General features: G+C 33.6%; 1 protein-coding gene across 14 annotated transcripts in view; it reads right to left on the bottom strand.

Annotated features, from left to right (window-relative positions):
- Positions 1-18,139, bottom strand: part of far1 (fatty acyl CoA reductase 1) — a 55,285-nt gene that overhangs the window by 2,956 nt on the left and 34,190 nt on the right. For 12 of the 14 annotated variants that reach the window (XM_058086359.1, XM_058086361.1, XM_058086355.1 and 9 more), the window contains 9 exons: positions 10,176-10,274; positions 8,604-8,720; positions 7,342-7,517; positions 5,870-6,049; positions 3,652-3,829; positions 3,539-3,583; positions 2,132-2,259; positions 1,992-2,059; positions 492-663 (listed from right to left, as the gene is read on the bottom strand). In XM_058086359.1, the coding sequence (XP_057942342.1) occupies positions 492-663; positions 1,992-2,059; positions 2,132-2,259; positions 3,539-3,583; positions 3,652-3,829; positions 5,870-6,049; positions 7,342-7,517; positions 8,604-8,720; positions 10,176-10,247 (1,136 nt within the window). In that variant the 5' untranslated portion in view covers positions 10,248-10,274. Of the gene's footprint in view, positions 1-13; positions 186-491; positions 664-1,991; positions 2,060-2,131; positions 2,260-3,538; positions 3,584-3,651; positions 3,830-5,869; positions 6,050-7,341; positions 7,518-8,603; positions 8,721-10,175; positions 10,275-14,572; positions 15,105-18,139 lie in introns of those variants that run through there. The other 2 variants (XM_058086366.1, XM_058086356.1) reach the window with 2 other exon arrangements.

Raw genomic sequence — 18,139 nt, 5'->3', positions numbered from 1 at the left:
TGGGCGACCTTACCGAGGCTTTCGGCCCGTTAGTCTGAGATAGCCGTCATAGACGAGAGCTGGCATTGTGTGGCTGACGGTGGTCCAGTATTGATTAGTAAAAGCGTTGGAGCGCAGATTGACATTGGGCCTTCTGAAAGCCTGCTCTACAGGATTGCTCTTGAAGCTCATGTTTATACAGTTCTCTGCAGGAGGAACCAAAGACATGACAAACAGGATGTCATCATCCCGACGCTGAGATCATACAGAGCGGAACGCCATCGACGTCGGATCTTTGGCGGTTGAAGAAATCAGCATCAGCAGGTAAGCGAGGCGTTTAGAAGCATGGTCACCAAAAGCAAGTACTCGGAAAAATACCCGGAATAATCCCCCAGCATGCATTGCAAAGAAGCCGTGTCATCCATGCAGATGTTACCACACAGTAGCCGACAGGAAGTGCGTGGGGGAGGGGGGTGAGAGAGGGGGGTTACGGCGGTGCTCGCTGAGGTTACCTGGGCTCCCGTCCAATCAGCCTGAGGTACACGTCGTACAGGAAGGCCGGAGCTTTGTGGCTCACAGCGATCCAGTACTGATTGATCAGGTGATTGGACGTGAGATTTACATTGGGGCGACGGAACGCCTGCTCGAGGGGGTTCCTCTTGAAAGTCGATATTACATGGTATTCTAAAAAAAACAAAAACAAACAAAAAAAAAACAACAAAAAAAAACAAGATTTGGGAGGTTTACAATCAGTACAATCAGTAACTGTTACATTTGTTCACTTCCTGCTTTCCTAATATAGTTTTTTTTGTTTTACTTTACATTTTTTATTAAATTAAATTATTATTTAATTAATAAAATTAACTAATTTATTATTAAGTTAATTAATAAAATTAATTAAATTATTATTAAATTAATTAATAAATTTAATTAAATCATCAATTGATTTAATTTATTTTATTTTTGTTACATACCATTTTTTGTTTTATTTTTTTAATTAAATTAAATTATTATTTAATTAATAAATTTTATTATTAATTATCCCATAATCCCATCCCATAATCAGTTCCAGTTCCAAAAGGAGTAGGAAGAAGCAAAGCTTATTAAATCCTACCCCTCCATCTGGTACTTTTACAATTAGTAACTGTTACATTTGTTCACTTCCTGCTTTCCTAATAAGTTTTTTTTACTTTAAATTTTTTTATTAAATAAAATTATTATTTAATTAATAAAACAACTAAGTTATTATTACATTAATTAATACATTTAATTAAATTACTATTTAATTAATTAATTTAATTTAATTATCAATTAATTAAATTTTTGTGACGTACCATAGTTTAAGGTTTTTTTGTTTTACTTTTATTTTTTTTTTATTAAATAATATATATATATAATATAATATACAGTATAATAATATAATTTAATTAATTAATACATGGAATTAAATTATTTAATCAATGTAACTAAATTTAAATTTAATTTAGGTTTTAATTTTATTTTATTTTTAGCTAATTGGTTATTTTTAGCCTTATGCATTATTTTAGCTGTTTGAAGATGAACTATATCAGCAAGTTATGGAAAATTATGAGGAAAAATAATGTCATTTTAGTGGAATACAGTGGAAATATTCAAGAAAAAATGTTTTTTTATCTCTTAAAAAAGCACAGAAAAGGGAAATAATTGTTTTAATAAATACATTTAAATATTTAATAATAAATAAATACATTTTTTAATGCTTTTTGCTATTGAATATTTCAATATTTGGACTTTGTTAGCGCTTTTGCTAACCGTGGAATAAATAAAAGTTAGTCAGACTTCAACACGAAAATTCAAATCTTTCCTTCAGCTGTGATTCGCTAAAAAAAAAAAAAACAACCGTAAACAAAAGAAGCCAGGATTCGGATCAAACGGGCGAACAAAACCTGCTGAATTCGTAACAAGATGCCGTGATACGATTGGATGATCAAGAGGAGGATCAAAGGCGGGCTTATGTTTGCGTTGCAACGTACCGACTTGTCCCCAGTGGAAGGGGTTGATGCCACCGGTAGTGCAGTTGTACACCAGGATGGATTTGGGCCTGCGGTGAAGGCGGCAACGTGAATTAGGAGCGTACACACACACACACACACGTGCAAACACGCTTTCTCACCTGTTACTTCTCCGAGATCCCGAGTACCAGGCGGCAGCCAGCGTGGCGTTGATGACGACATCTACGGGTACCAGATCAGCCACGGCGTCGTTAGACGCTCTCATCGTGCGGAGGATCCCTTTTCCTGCCTGTTTGGGGAAATATATGAAATATATGATATATAAATACATATATGAAATATACAGCAAAAAAGGAAAAATAATAAAAATAATGTCAAAATATTGAGGACAAAATTCTTAAAATATGATGAGATTAAACTTGTAATATTATAAGGAATCATTATTTTTATTTTAGTGGCATGGAGTGGAAATATTTAAGAAAAAAATTGTCCCCCCACCCGCGAGTCGTAATATTTTTTTTTAAATATTTAAAAAAAAAAATAATTAATATTTTTTTTAATTATATAAATGTTTTATAATATTTTTTTATAATTGTTAGGAAATTGAGGTTGGGAAAGAAGGTTAAATTATAATGATTATAAATTATTAATACTAGAATAATATGGGAATAAGGTCAATGTATTATGGGAATAAAATCAGAACATTATGAATTTTTTTTTGCAAAGATTGCAAAAGTTGAAAAACTGAAAAAACAAGGTCAAAATATTGAGGGAAAAATTCTTAAAATATTACAAGATTAAACTAATATTATGAGGAATAATTATTTTATTTTAGTGGCATAGAGTGGAAATATTTTTGAAAAAAATTGTTTTTTTCTAAAGTCGTAATAATTTTTGGGAAATTTTTAGAAAATTGAGGTTGGAGAAGAAGGTTAAATTATAACGATTATAAATTATTGATACTAGAATATGATGGGAATAAGGTCAAAGTATTATGGGAATAAAATCACAACATTATGAATTATTTTTTTGCAAAGATTACTTCAGTAGAAAGTTGAAAAACTGAAAAAACAAGGTCAAAATATTGAGGGGAAAATTCTTAAAATATTACACGATTAAACTTTTTATTTAATTTAATAAATTTTATTTTAGTGGCATAGAGTGGAAATATTTTAGAAAAAATTGTTTTCCCTAACCTTCTTCCCGACCTCAATTTCCTAAAAATTTCCCCAAAATTATTTCGACTTGGGGGGGTTAATTTCTTTTTTTTATATTTCCACTCTATGCCACTAAAATAAAATAATTATTCCTCATAATATTACAAGTTTAATCTTGTAATATTTTAAGAATTTTTCCCTCAATATTTTGACCTTGTTTTTTCAGTTTTTCAACTGAAGTAATCTTTGCTAATTTTCTTTCCATAATGTTGTGATTTTATTCCCATAATACTTTGACCTTATTCCCATCATATTCTAGTATTAATAATTTATAATCGTTATAATTTAACCTTCTTCTCCAACCTCAATTTCGAAAAAAATTCCCAAAAATTATTACGACTAAATACTTACAGCAATGAATATTCCACTGGGTCCGTTGAAGTTGTCGATCCAACCCTGAAAGCCAGTCGGAATATTTGAGCGTCAGAAGGAGCGGGAATGACGGAACGTGAAGAGAAACTGACCGGGAAGGGTTCTTTCCAGCTGGCCCCCACGATGGACGGCCTGACGATGGCGACGTTGAGTTCTCCGGCTTCCTGCTGGACCAGGTACTCGGCCAGCGCTTTGGTGTAGGTGTAAGTGTTGGGACGCCGCCCGATCAGCTTGGGGGTCAGAGTGGACACCAGCTCGTCGTCCATCCAGCTGGGGGACCAAACCAAAACATGGAAAATCGAAGGGGCGGGGCTTAAACGTGCAGACGCAACAGATTGTTTGCACACGCATTCACCACCAAAGAGGTTCACCATTAATGTTTGACATGGCGCCATGGAAAACCGCTCACATGGAAAATCGGGAGCACACGGCCGGAATCATGCTACTCAATGATTGTCTTTTATTCCCCGTAGTGGAACCTAACCTGCTTCCGAGGGCTCAAAGTGCCCTGCTCAATAGGCCCCAGTCGGTCCTGAGCGCTCCTCGTGTGTTACATACTGGTGTGTTAATATACTGGTGTGTTAATATACTGGTGTGTTCATATACTGGTGTGTTAATATACTGGTGTGTTACATACTGGTGTGTTACATACTGGTGTGTTAATATACTGGTGTGTTAATATACTGGTGTGTTAATATACTGGTGTGTTACTATATTGGTGTGTTAATATACTGGTGTGTGACATACTGGTGTGTGACATACTGGTGTGCTAATATACCGGTGTGTTACATACTGGTGTGTTAATATACTGGTGTGTTACTATATTGGTGTGTTAATATACTGGTGTGTTACATATTGGTGTGTTACATACTGGTGTGCTAATATACCGGTGTGTTACATGCTGGTGTTTTAATATACTGGTGTGTGACATACTGGTGTGTTTATATACTGGTGTGTTACATCCCTGTGTGTTAATATACTGGTGTGTTTATATACTGGTGTGTGACATACTGGTGTGTGACATGCTGGTGTGTTAATATACTGGTGTGTTACATACTGGCGTGTGACATGCTGGCGTGTTAATATACTGGTGTGTTAATATACTGGCTGTTAATATACTGGTGTGTTAATATACTGGTGTGTTACATACTGGTGTGTTACATACTGGTGTGTTACATACTGGTGTTTTAATATACTGGTGTGTTACATACTGGTGTTTTAATATACTGGTGTGTTAATATACTGGTGTGTTAATATACTGGTGTGTTACATACCGGTGTTTTAATATACTGGTGTATTACATACTGGTGTGTTACATACTGGTGTGTTAATATACTGGTGTTTTAATATACTGGTGTGTTACTACACTGGTGTGTTAATATACTGATGTGTTACATACCGGTGTGTTAATATAATGGTGTTATATACTGGTGTGTTAATATACTGGTGTTACATACTGGTGTGTTAATATACTGGTGTGTTACATACTGGTGTGTTAATATACTGGTGTGTTACTATACCAGTGTGTGAATATACCGATGTGTTAATATACCGGTGTGTGAATATACCGGTGTGTTACATACTGGTGTGTTAATATACCGGTGTGTTACATACTGGTGTGCTAATATACCGGTGTGTTACATACTGGTGTGTTAATATACTAGTGTGTTAATATACTGGTGTATGACATGCTGGTGTGTTACTATACTGGTGTGTTACTATACTGGTGTGTTACTATACTGGTGTTTTAATATACTGGTGTGTTACATGCTGGTGTTTTAATATACTGGTGTGTTACATACTGGTGTGTTAGATACCGGTGTGTTAATATACTGGTGTGTTACATGCTGGTGTGTTACTATACCGGTGTGTGACATACTGGTGTGTTTACATACAGGTGTGTTACATACTGGTGTGTTTACATGCTGGTGTGTGACGTACTGGTGTGTTACATACTGGTGTGTTACATAACGCCTCTGACTAACATCATCTTTGACAGAGAGAGAGCGACAGAGAGAGATAGAGAAATCGAGAGAGACATAGAGAGAGAAAGAGAGAGAGTGATAGAGAGAGAGAAATATAGAGATAGATAGATAGAGAGAGAGAGCAATAGAGAGAATATATATTCAATATTTCTTGAATATTTCAAGACTTTGCTACTAAAATGAGCTAATTAGTTATCATAGTCTTTTCCTTTTCCTGCTGTATTTCTTCCTAGAAGTATTTTTCTTGGAACGTTATTTCAGAATTCCTACTTCTAGAATGACGATAGTTCGACTAAAATGTTGACGTTGTCCCAAATCCACTTACTCCAGAGCGTCAATGAGCTTGACATAGTCGACAGGAGGAGGATACACCGTTTCCTCAATGAGCTCCCGATCACAGTTGGCGTACGCCGTGGAAACGTGGATGAACACCTCCAGGTGCTTCATCTTCTGGGCCAGAGCCAGCATCTTCCGAGTGGCCAAGACGTTCAGCTGCATGGCGTCTCTGGGAGCAAACACACACCAAAGCTACGTTATTATCTATACAATCACGTTCAAATCTATTTACAATGTCAATACAGAGTGTAAAGGTGACTATAGGGGTGTTATTTCATGTCTACAGGACTCTAATCATGTTAAAAAGTGTATTTAGAAGGTGGTAAACAAGTTTTTTCCGTCTTATTTTCTATTATTATGTCTACTATATTAGATATTGGGAGTGTAAAGGTGACTATAGGGGTGTTATTTCATGTCAAGAGAGCTCTAATCATGTTCAAAAGTGTGTTTAGAAGGTGGTAAACAAGTTTTTTAGGGCTTACTTTCAATTATGTCTACTATATTGGGTAATAGGAGTGTAAAGGTGACTATAGGGGTGCTATTTCATGTCTAGAGGGCTCTAATCATGTTCAAAAGTGGATTTACTATGAAGTTAACACGCTTTCCATGTCTTACTATGTGTACTATATTGGGTAATAGTAATGTAAAGGTGACTATAGGGGTGTTATTTCGTGTCAAGAGAGCTCTAATCCTGTTCAAAAGTGTATTTAGAAGGTGGTAAACAAGTTTCCTGTCTTATTTTCTCTTGTTATGTCTACTATATTGGATAATAGGAGTGTAAAGGTGACTATAGGGGTGTTATCCCATGCCTAGAGGGCTCTAAGGTGCTTCAAAAGTGTACTTACTGTGTAGTTAACATGCTTTCCATGTCTTACTATGTGTACTATATTGGGCAATAGGAGTGTAACAATGACTATAGGGGTGTTATTTCATGTCTAGAGGGCTCTAATGTGGTTCAAAAGTGTATTTAGAAGGTGGTAAACAAGTTTTCCGTCTTATTTTCTCTTATTATGTCTACTATATTGGGTAATAGCAGTATAAAAGTGACTATAGGGGTGTTATTTCATGTATAGAGGGCTCTAATCATGTTCAAAAGTGTATTTAGAAGGTGGTAAACAAGTTTCCTATGTCTGAGGGACGGACTCGTATTTCCAGCCACTTTGAGGCCACCAGTTGAGGATCCAAGGCGTCGTGTCAAGTTGAGCAAACATGAATAAATGCAGGCATTCACCCGTCACACGTTATTCATTCATTCTATCAATCTTTGCACAAGCAAACGAGACGCAATAGCAGTTGGGTTACACAAAAGGTAGACAAATAAAACAGCTCACTGGAGTGGACCATTGACGCCAACCATGGCGGCACATTAATGTTTGGACTTCATTCTCCTCAAATGGTTTGTTCCATTTCTGCAGTTTTTCATCTTGCCATGATAAAAGGTATTTTTGGAATCGAACTCACTTAAGCGGCTCATTGAAGCGAATGGTGGCGGCACAGTGGAAGACGATGTGGATGCGTTCGGCCAGCAAACTCTGCTCCTCCTTGCTCAGATCCAACTCTGGCTTGGTCAGGTCGCTATCCACCGCCACGATCTTCTCGGCGAAGCACGGCTGCTCATCTCGCAACCTGTCAAACAACTACGGGGGGGGGATACTTAATTCATCAAGTTTGTTATGAAGCGTTTGAAAGTAATGGTCTATAATGGACTATAGGGGTGTTATTTCATGTCTACAGGGCTCTAATCATGTTCAAAAGTGTATTTGGAAGGTGTAAACAAGTTTCCTGTGTCTTAATATGTCTTATTATGTCTACTATATTGGATAATAGGAGTGTAAAGGTGACTATAGGGGTGTTATTTCATGTCTAGAGGGCTCTAATCATGTTCAAAAGTGTATTTAGAAAGTGTAAACAAGTTTCCTATGTCTTATTTTGTCTTATTATGTCTACTATGTTGGCTAACAAGAGTGTAAAGGTGACTATTGGGGTGTTATTCCATGTCTAGAAGGCTCTAATCATGCTTGAAAGAGGTAAACAAAAGGTGGTAAACAAGTTTTCCGTCTTATTTTCTCTTATTATGTCTACTATATTGGGTAATAGGAGTGTAAATGTGACTATAGGGGTGTTATTTCATATCTAGAGGGCTCTAATCATGTTCAAAAGTGTATTAAGAATGTGTAAACAAGTGTCCTATGTCTTATTTTCTCTTATTATGTCGACCATAATTGACTATTGGGAGTGTAAAGGTGACTATAGGGGTGTTATTTCATGTCTACAGGGCTCCAGTCATGTTCAAAAGTGTATTTAGAAAGTAAACAAGTTTCCTATGTCTTATTTTGTCTTATTATGTCTACTATATTGGATAATAGGAGTGTGAAGGTGACTATAGGGGTGTTATTTCATGTCTACAGGGCTCTAATCATGTTTTTAAAAAGTGCATTTAGAATGTGGTAAACAGGTTTTTAGGGCTTATTTTCAGTTATTATGTTTACTATATTGGGTAATAGAAGTGTAAAGGTGACTATAGGGGTGTTATTCCATGTCTAGAGGGCTCTAATGTGGTTCAAAAGTGTATTTAAAAAAGTGTATTTACTAGACCGGCCATGGCGAACGGTTCCATAGCCATATTGTTTCCCTTCTGTGATGCTACCCTGATCCTATCCATCCTGGTCACTCCCAATGAGAACCTCAGCATCCTCATCTCTGATAGAATCTGCTTCTCCTACCTTGCAGCTGACCATGTCAGCAACACGGGCCTGGGGGTCCTGGCCAGCCTTGGAGCGGACCATCACGTAGACAGCATGAACTCCTGGGCAGGACCTCAGCAGCTTCTCCAGCATCACCTTGGGGGAAGGAAAGGGTGGAACGTGGCTTTCAGAGGTCAAGGCCGGGCATGGTGATGCGGACATGATGTGACGCGTTTTGGATCTCCGGTGGTTTCCTACGATTTTTGGAGTTCGGAGTGTCTGTGAATGCACCTCGCGGTAAAATGGTGGACACCTTCCCATGTTTGGTGCTTGCCTGCTAATTGTGAGTGGAGTGTAAATATGAAGAGTGTTTTAGACATATTTATGGTGTTTCAATTATTTCATTTAAAATAAAATTATTAAAATAAATCAATAATAAATAAAATTAATTAATCAAAAATGTTTACATTTGTATTATTTTTATAAAATTATATGGATGTATATATATATATCAGTAAAAAATATAATGTGCACATAAAAAAACGTACCAATAATAAAATTAATAATAATAATAATTATTATTTTTATTATAGGGGTGTTATTTCATATCAAGAGAGCTCTAATCATGTTCAAAAGTGTATTAAGAAGGTGTAAAGTTTCCTATGTCTTATTTTCTCTTATTATGTCTACCATAATTGGGTATTGAGAGCGTAAAGGTGACTATAGGGGTGTTATTTCATGTCTAGAGGGCTCTAATCATGTTCAAAAGTGTATTTAGAAGGTGGTAAACAGGTTTTTTGGGGCTTATTTTCAGTTATTATGTTTACTATATTGGGTAATAGTGCAAAGGTGACTATAGGGGTGTTATTTCATGTCTAGAGGGCTCTAATCATGTTACAAAGTGTATTTAGAAGGTGGTAAACAGGTTTTTTAGGGCTTATTTTCAGTTATTATGTTTACTATATTGGGTAATAGTGTAAAGGTGACTGTAGGGGTGTCATTTCATGTACAAATAATAAAATTATTCATAATAATAATAATTATTATTATTATAGGGGTGTTATTTCATGTCAAGAGAGCTCTAATCATGTTCAAATGTGTATTTAGAAGGTGTAAACAAGTTTCCTGTGTCTTGTTTTAATAATATTAAATATTATTATTATTAATAATAATAATAATAATAATAATAAATAAATAAAAATAATAAAAAATAATACAATTTCTAGTCATGTTAATTAAAATGAAAAATTAATCTGCAATTAACAAACAATGCTTGCGTTAAAATTTAGCATTTTAATATTCAGTTTCTCAAATCAAATGTTCAGCATAAAATAACAATAATTCAACAAAATTCAAAGACAAAACATCGAGTTGAATAAATTCAGCGTAAAAAAAAGAAAAAAAAAACTAAAACCTTAGTTTAACAAGTCTAACATGCACGTTAGCATGCTCTGAGGCATGCTAAACTATGATAGTTCCAAACCAAACATGTTTTTGTTCATGTTATGAAATGTATGTACGTATGTATGAAATATATATATATGTATATATATATATGTATTTATGTATATGAAATAATATCAACAACACGTTGCTTTAAATGGTCTCTACCTTTCCCATGAAGCCAGTTGCCCCGGTCATCAGCACATTCTTCCCCGCGTAGTATTCTGGGATGTTCATCATGTCCGCTTGCCGTCGCTCAACTCCTCACTACGGGGGAGGGAGGTGTTGGGGGGGGGGGGGTGTTAGAGACACACACACACAATAATAAATCATATTTGACAGCAGTGTTGTGATTCATAACAACATAACAGAACTGGGACGCAATGCGGGGGAAAAAAAAACCTCATAAAGCCACTTATGAAGCTTTGGGACTCCAGCCCACCACAGCGAGAGCCATTAGCCACACCGTAGCCCAACGTAATGAGTGTCAAAAGAAGCGCTCGGGGGAACTAAGGGTGCGGACAAGTCAACGATTATGTCTTAGCATGTCTGCTACATTAGCTGCAGGGTTTCCCCCGAGGATTGTTGAAGCTGTGGTGGTGGGCTGCGTGGTATGGCGCCATGTTTGAATAAAAAAATAAATTAATTGAAAATAAATTAATTAAAATAAATAAATAAATAATAACAATAAAATAATAATGATACTATAATAATACAATAATATAATAATAATATAATAATAAATATAAATAAAATAAATTGAATAAAAAATATTACGCCATGTTTGAATAAAAAAATAAATTAATTGAAAATGAATTAATAAAAAATAAAAATAAATAATAACAATAAAATAATAATATATATAATCTATAATAATAATAATATAATACTATAATATAATAATATAATACAATAATATAACAATAATAAAAATAAATTGAAAATAAATTGAATAAAAAATATTACGCCATGTTTGAATAAAAAAATAATGAATTGAAAATAAATTAATTAAAAAAATAATAAATACATACATAATAAAAATAAAATAATAATAATACAATAATATAATATAATAAAATTTAAAAAATGAAAATAAATTAAATAAATTTAATAAAAAATATTACATTGTGCACATAAAAAAACAAATAATTATAAAATAAAATTAAAAATAAAATCAAATTAATTATAAAATAATAACAAATTAAAATAAAAATAACATTTCAAGTCAAGTTTATTAAAATGAAAACTGTATCCGCAATTAATAAACAATGCCTGTGTTTAAATACAGTCTTAATATTCAGTTTTTCAAATCAAATATTTACTTATTTAAATAAATATTTATTTAAATTTTTGTTTAAATATAAACAAATATTTATATTTAAATTTTATTTTATAAAAAAAAAAAATCAGTTGACAAAATTCAACCTTTTCACGCTTGCTTTGCCTTCACGTAGAAATCAAACAGAGCGTTGCGTAAGGAAATTCATCATCAAGGCTTGTTGTTGTGCATGCGGGTTTTTTCGTGTGTTCAGTAAACACACCACGACGGGACATGGATCCTTATGCCCATTGAAATAGAGAAATAGGCGGCCATTGCAAGAGACAATATAAAGCTATGAGAAAAGGGGAAGATGGTTTCAAGTTCCCCTTTATAGACAGAACCAAGCAGGAAAAGCTCCAGTGAGCATGTGCAGTAGCGGCAAACACGACTTGCCATGAGTGAGTTACTATAGCAGCGTGTCGCTCCGTCCCCGCTGGGTGGGATTAACATTTCTGTGATGACTAACAAGGACGCCACATGATGCAAACCTCCGGCTCCTCCACTCACAACGCCAACGACCGCGGCTGTGATTCGCTGTTGGCAGCACACGTCGTCCACGGCGACGCCGGACAGTCGCACAAACACAACAACTTGACAACGCAAATCAGCAACAATGATAAGGTAGCGACCCGGAACTTATGAGCAATGTTGTAGCACATTACCAGGAAAGCAGCATGTGCGGTTGTAGCACATTACCAGAAAAACACCAGGTGTGGTTGTAGCACATTACCTAAAAAGCACCAGGCGCGGTTGTAGCACATTACCAGAAAAGCACCAGTCGCGGTTGTAGCACATTACCAGAAAAGCAACATACGCGGTTGTAGTACATTACCAGGAAAGCACCAGGTGCGGTTGTAGCACATTACCAGAAAAGCAACATACACTGTTGTAGTACATTACCAGGAAAGCAGCATGTGCGGTTGTAGCACATTACCAGAAAAGCACCAGGTGCGGTTGTAGCAAATTACCCGAAAAGCAGCATGGGTGGTTGTAGCAAATTACCCGAAAAGCAGCATGCGCGGTTGTAGCACATTACCAGAAAACACCATGCCTGGTTGTAGCACATTACCAAAAAAGCACCATGCCTGGTTGTAGCAAATTACCCGAAAAGCAGCATGCGTGGTTGTAGCAAATTACCAGAAAAGCACCAGGTGCGGTAGTAGTACATTACCAGAAAAGCAGCATGCGCGGTTGTAGCACATTACCCAAAAAGCAGCATGTGCGGTTGTAGCACATTACCAGAAAAGCAGCATGCGCGGTTGTAGCACATTACCCGAAAAGCAACATACGCGGTTGTAGTACATTACCAGGAAAGCAGCATGTGCGGTTGAAGCACATTACCAGGAAAGCAGCATACGCGGTTGAAGCACATTACCAGAAAAGCACCAGGTGTGGTTGTAGCACATTACCAGATAAGCCCCATGGGTACCTTATCATTTGACAAGTGTCTAAGGTTCACCAGAGACCCGGAGAGTGTGACCCCAAATATGTTGCACCTTGCTGGGCCACGCCAGCCTGATCCTCTCCCTCCATACTTGGGTTCTCTTGACCTCCGTAGCGGCACACCGGCTGCTTGGAGCATGTGCCCGAATACAGTGCACCATACTGGGCCATAGCAGGTTGCTCCCTAGCTTCTATTTTAGACAATGTTACGGTAATGACTTAAATCATCAAAATCGTAAGCATAAGCAACCGTAAGCATATCAAATCATAAAATGCTAGTAAAGGGTTTTTTGTTATAATATTGTCATATATATATAAAAATTGCAACTTTAGTCATTGCGTTGTTTGTTTTTTTAATATTAGGATTTAAATGTGTATTTTTTCATGAATTATACTGTAATACGCCGTAATATTCTCTATTACAGTATTCTCATTTTTTACTATTTTACTCTTAATATTTTTGACTTTATTCTTGTAAAATTAATGATTTCTTCCATTTTTTTCCATAAAATTGCAACTTTTTTCTGTCAATATTTTTGACTTTATTCTTGTAAAATTACTGATTTCTTAAATTTTTTCCCATAAAATTGCAACTTTGTTGTTTTGGTTTTTTTTAATATTAGGATTTAAATGTATATTTTTTTCATGCAATATACTGTAATATGCCGTGATTTATTTTTGACTTTATGCTTGTGAAATTACTGATTTATTTTTTTCCATAAAATTGCAGCTTTAGTTGTTTTGTTAGTTTTTTTTTTAATTGCAACTTTTTTCTCTCAATATTTTGGACTTTATTCTTGTAAAATTACGGATTTCTTCCATTTTTTCCATAAAATTGCAACTAAAATTGCAATTTTTGACTTGAATAAAGTCAAAAATATTGAGAGAAAAAAGTTGCAATTTTATGGGAAAAAATAAAAGAAATCAGTAATTTTACAAGAATATTGTAAAATTACTGATTTCTTTAATTTTTTTGCAGAAAATTGCAACTTTGTTGTTGTTGTTGTTTTAAATATTAGCATTTAAATGTATATTTTTTCCTTAATTATACTGTAATATGCTGTTATATTTTCTATTACAGTATTCTCAATTTTTTACAACTTTTTTCCTCTTAATATTTTTGACTTTATTCTTGTAAAATTACCGATTTCTTTTCTTTTTTTCCATAAAATTGCAACTTTTTTCTGTCAATATTTTTGACTTTATTCTTGTAAAATTACCGATTTCTTTTCTTTTTTTTCCATAAAACTGCAACTTTTTTCTCTCTATATTTTGGATTTATTCTTGTAAAAAAAAAATACGGGGGCTGCAGTTTGGACACCCCTTCACGTGCAAAATGCATTTTTGTGCATGCGGACCCCGGCTGGAGTTAGTCAGACAAGTTAGTGGTACAAAAATAAAAGGTAGCACGATGACCGTGTTTGCCTGCTGCAAGGAAGGAAGGAAAGAAAGAAGCATTTGACATAAAAGCGTGGTGTCATCATAATCACATTGTTGCCCCCCCCTTTCCCCCTCCCCTTCCCCCCGTGGACGTCGCCCATAGAAACACGAAATGGCAAACCAATAAAAAGTTGCAGTTGAACCACATTAGCTTTTTAGCTGTTAGCCGCTCACACAAACTTAAAGATTTGATTGACGGTAAAAGTTTTGCTCCTCGGAGATAAAAAAAAAAAGGCGCTCAAGTCTGCTACGAGAAAGGAGACGCTAAAAATGTTACTCTCGTGTTTTATCGCCATTGCCGCCGAGTCAACGGCGGGGATTGAACCTGGTCTTTTTCGCTGCAAACCAAGCTTGTACATACCCGAAGACGGCGGCTGCAAACGTGCCGGGGTTATCGATAAGTCTATCGATAAACGACGTTACGTCCGGTACGTGTAGGAGAGTGGAACTAGCACCGCTAAATTGCAGGGTGGAGACTCACGAGGAAGGCGCTCCTAGGAGGGGGCGTGGAGCTGCCTAGTGACGTCACGTGAACAGAGAGCTAATTTACAAACAGGAGGTCTCACTCCGGAGTAGCTACACGGATCAGCTAGCTTACTGTTTACTACTTGACGGCGCTATCGCGGATTTGAGTGTGATATTAAAACATGTCAGTACAAGAAGTAAAAGGTGTGGACGATAACTGCCGATTCATGTTTGGCAGGTTTGGGCTCATTTAGCCTGAGGACTTGAACGGGAGAGGGCTTGTTCGGTTATTAGCTTGATTAGCTTCATCACATTAAAGGTACCAATACTAATACTAATATTAATGATAAGATGAATACTCGGGACAAGATTTTTAAATGTGTTCATGTTTCATATAAGGACTGTGAAAAAAGTGCAGTTCCTCTTTAAATATACATTTTTAAAAAATATTTCTACTTTATGCTAATATCATTTTTACCCACTCATAATATTATGATTTTTTTTTCACTTAATTTTGAACTTTATTCTTGTAAAATCATATAAGTTGCAATTTTAAAATTACCAATTTCCTTTATTTTTTCCCATAAAATTGCAACTTTTTTCTCTCAATATTTTTGACTTTATTCTTGTTAAATTACTGATTTCTTTTATTTTTTTCCATAAAATTGCAACTTTTTTCTGTTCATATTTTTGACTTTATTCTTGTAAAATTACCAATTTCTTGTATTTTTTTCCCATAAAATTGCTACTTTTTTCTGTTAATATTTTTGACTTTATTCTTGTACAATTACGTATTTCTCCCATTTTTTCCATAAAACTGCAACTTTTTTCCTCTTAATATTTTTGACTTTATTCTTGTAAAATTACTGATTTTTTTTTTTTTTTTTAAATATGAACAGAAAAAAGTTGCAAATTTATGGAAAAAAAAGAAATCAGTAATTTAACAAGAATAAAGTCAAAAATATTGAGAGAAAAAAGTTGTGATTTTATGTTTTTCCATAAAAAAAGTTGTGATTTTATGTTTTTCCATAAAATCACAACTTTTTTCTCTCAATATTTTTGACTTTATTCTTGTAAAATTACTGATTTCTTTTATTTTTTTCCAAAAAATCGCAACTTTTTTCTGTTCATATTTTTGACGTTATTCTTGTAAAATTACCAATTTCTGTATTTTTTTCCATAAAATTGCAACTTTTCTTCTGCTAATATTTTTGACTTTATTCTTGTAAAATTACATATTCCTCCCATTTTTTCCATAAAACTGCAACTTTTTTCTCTCGATATTTTGGATTTATTCTTGTAAAAATGTTTTTTACTGATTTCTTTTATTTTTTTCCATAAAAGTGCAACTTTTTTCTGTTAATATTTTTGACTTTATTCTTGTCAAATTACATATTTCTCCCATTTTTTCCATAAAACTGCAACTTTTTTCTGTCAATATTTTGGATTTATTCTTGTAAAAAAATTACTGATTTCTTTTATTTTTCTATATAAAAGTGCAACTTTTTTCCTCTTAATATTTTTGACTTTATTGTTGTAAAATTATTGATTTCTTAGATTTTTTTTCCATTGTAAAATTACTGATTTCTTCCATTTTTTTTCCAAAAAATTGCAACCTTTCTCTCAATATTTTTGGCTTTATTCTTGTAAAATTACAGATTTCTTGTATTTTTTCCATAAAATTGCAACTTTTTTTTCTGTTAATATTTTTGACTTTATTCTTGTAAAATTACGTATTTCTCCCATTTTTTTCCATAAAATTGCTTCTTTTTTCCTCTTAATAATTTTGAGTTTATTCTTGTAAAATTACTGATTTCTTGAATTTTTTTTCCATGAAATTGCAACTTTAGTTGTTGTTTTGTTTTTTAAAATTGCAATTTTTTTCTCTCAATATTTTTGACTTTATTCTTGTAAAATTACTGATTTCTTCCATTTTCTTTCCATAAAATTGCAGCTTTAGTCATTGTTTTGTTTTTTTAATAATATTAGGATTTAAATGTAAATTTTTTCATGAATTATACTGTAATATGCCGTAATATTCTCTATTACAGTATTCTCTCTTTTTTTTTTTACAACTTTTATAACTTTTTTATGAGCTAAAAAGTCAAAATCAAATATAAAACTATGAGAAAAGTCATAATAATGAAATAGCAACATTATAAATATGACAACAAGTCAACATTATGGGATACAAAGTACAAACATGTCATAATTATGGGATAGAAAGTAGAAATCACCTGACAGTTAAGTGTTTTCTTTGTTGTGCATGCACGGGCAGACCAGCAGGGGGCAGTGTAGCTGTTTTATTGATGTTTTCACACATTAGCCGTCTTTAGTTTTAGTCATTGGAAAAACAATGACAGTTTTATATGTCCTTTTTCATTTTTACACGTTTATTGAAGTCATTTCCATTTATTTGTATTATTTATTTAGTTATTTTTATTTTATTTTCAATTATATTTCAAGCTTTTAAGTCATTACACTTTTTAAATTCATTTTTAATTAATTGGCATTTATTTATTATTTAAAAAATATTCAAACACTTTTATTGAAGTCATTTTTGTATGATTATTTTGACATTATTTCAACTCTATACTACTAAAACAACATGATTTTATTCACGGATTGCGGTGTAATTTTTACACGTTTATTGAAGTCATTTTTCAATTTATTTGTATTATTTATTTATTTACTTTTTATTTTATTTTAAATTATATTTCAAGCTTTTAGGGCTACACTTTTTAAAGTCATTTTTTATCAATTGGCATTTATTTATTATTTTAAAAATATTGAAATACTTTTATTGAGGTCATTTTTGTATGATTATTTTGATATTATTTCAACTCTATACTATGACTTAAAAGCTTTAAAAATATATATAAAAAATGAATATAAAAATTGTATCCAAGAAAATATAATACAAGTGAAAAATGACTTAAATTAAAGTGTAAAAATCATAAAAAAGATAAACATAACGGAAATAAAAACATGAAAAAAACAAGCAAAAATGGAAATATAGCCATAATTTGTCATTAAAAATAATGGCATTTTATTAGCACAGCGCTAAAATATATATATAAAAAAAAAAATTACCAAAAAAAGGCCAAACAAAACAAGAAATAAAGTTGTATTTTTTTGAAGTATCAGGCTGGGAAAAAGGTTACAACATGATGAGTAATAATTAGTAATATTGGAAAAAGAAAATGTAGGAAGTAAAATGGAATAAACGTCCATAATGGGGAACGGTACCACATACAGTATGGGGATTACATCATGACACCAGATACAAGACGGCTACTCATCTTTCTTCTTGATGTGATGAGGAAGAAGCTAATGTCGCTAAATGACTTCCATCTCCTCCGACATTTCAGCGGCTCGAATGTCTGATTGGTGAAGATGTGAAGATGGAGACACACCTTGACTTTGTCTCGCTACAACGTCTTACAGGAAACACCTTATTAGT

This window comes from Doryrhamphus excisus, chromosome 11 (genome assembly GCF_030265055.1).
Source record: "Doryrhamphus excisus isolate RoL2022-K1 chromosome 11, RoL_Dexc_1.0, whole genome shotgun sequence".
Lineage (NCBI taxonomy): Eukaryota > Metazoa > Chordata > Actinopteri > Syngnathiformes > Syngnathidae > Doryrhamphus > Doryrhamphus excisus.
Note: the sequence above shows the minus strand (reverse complement) of the source record. Positions and strands in the feature narration are given on the sequence as shown.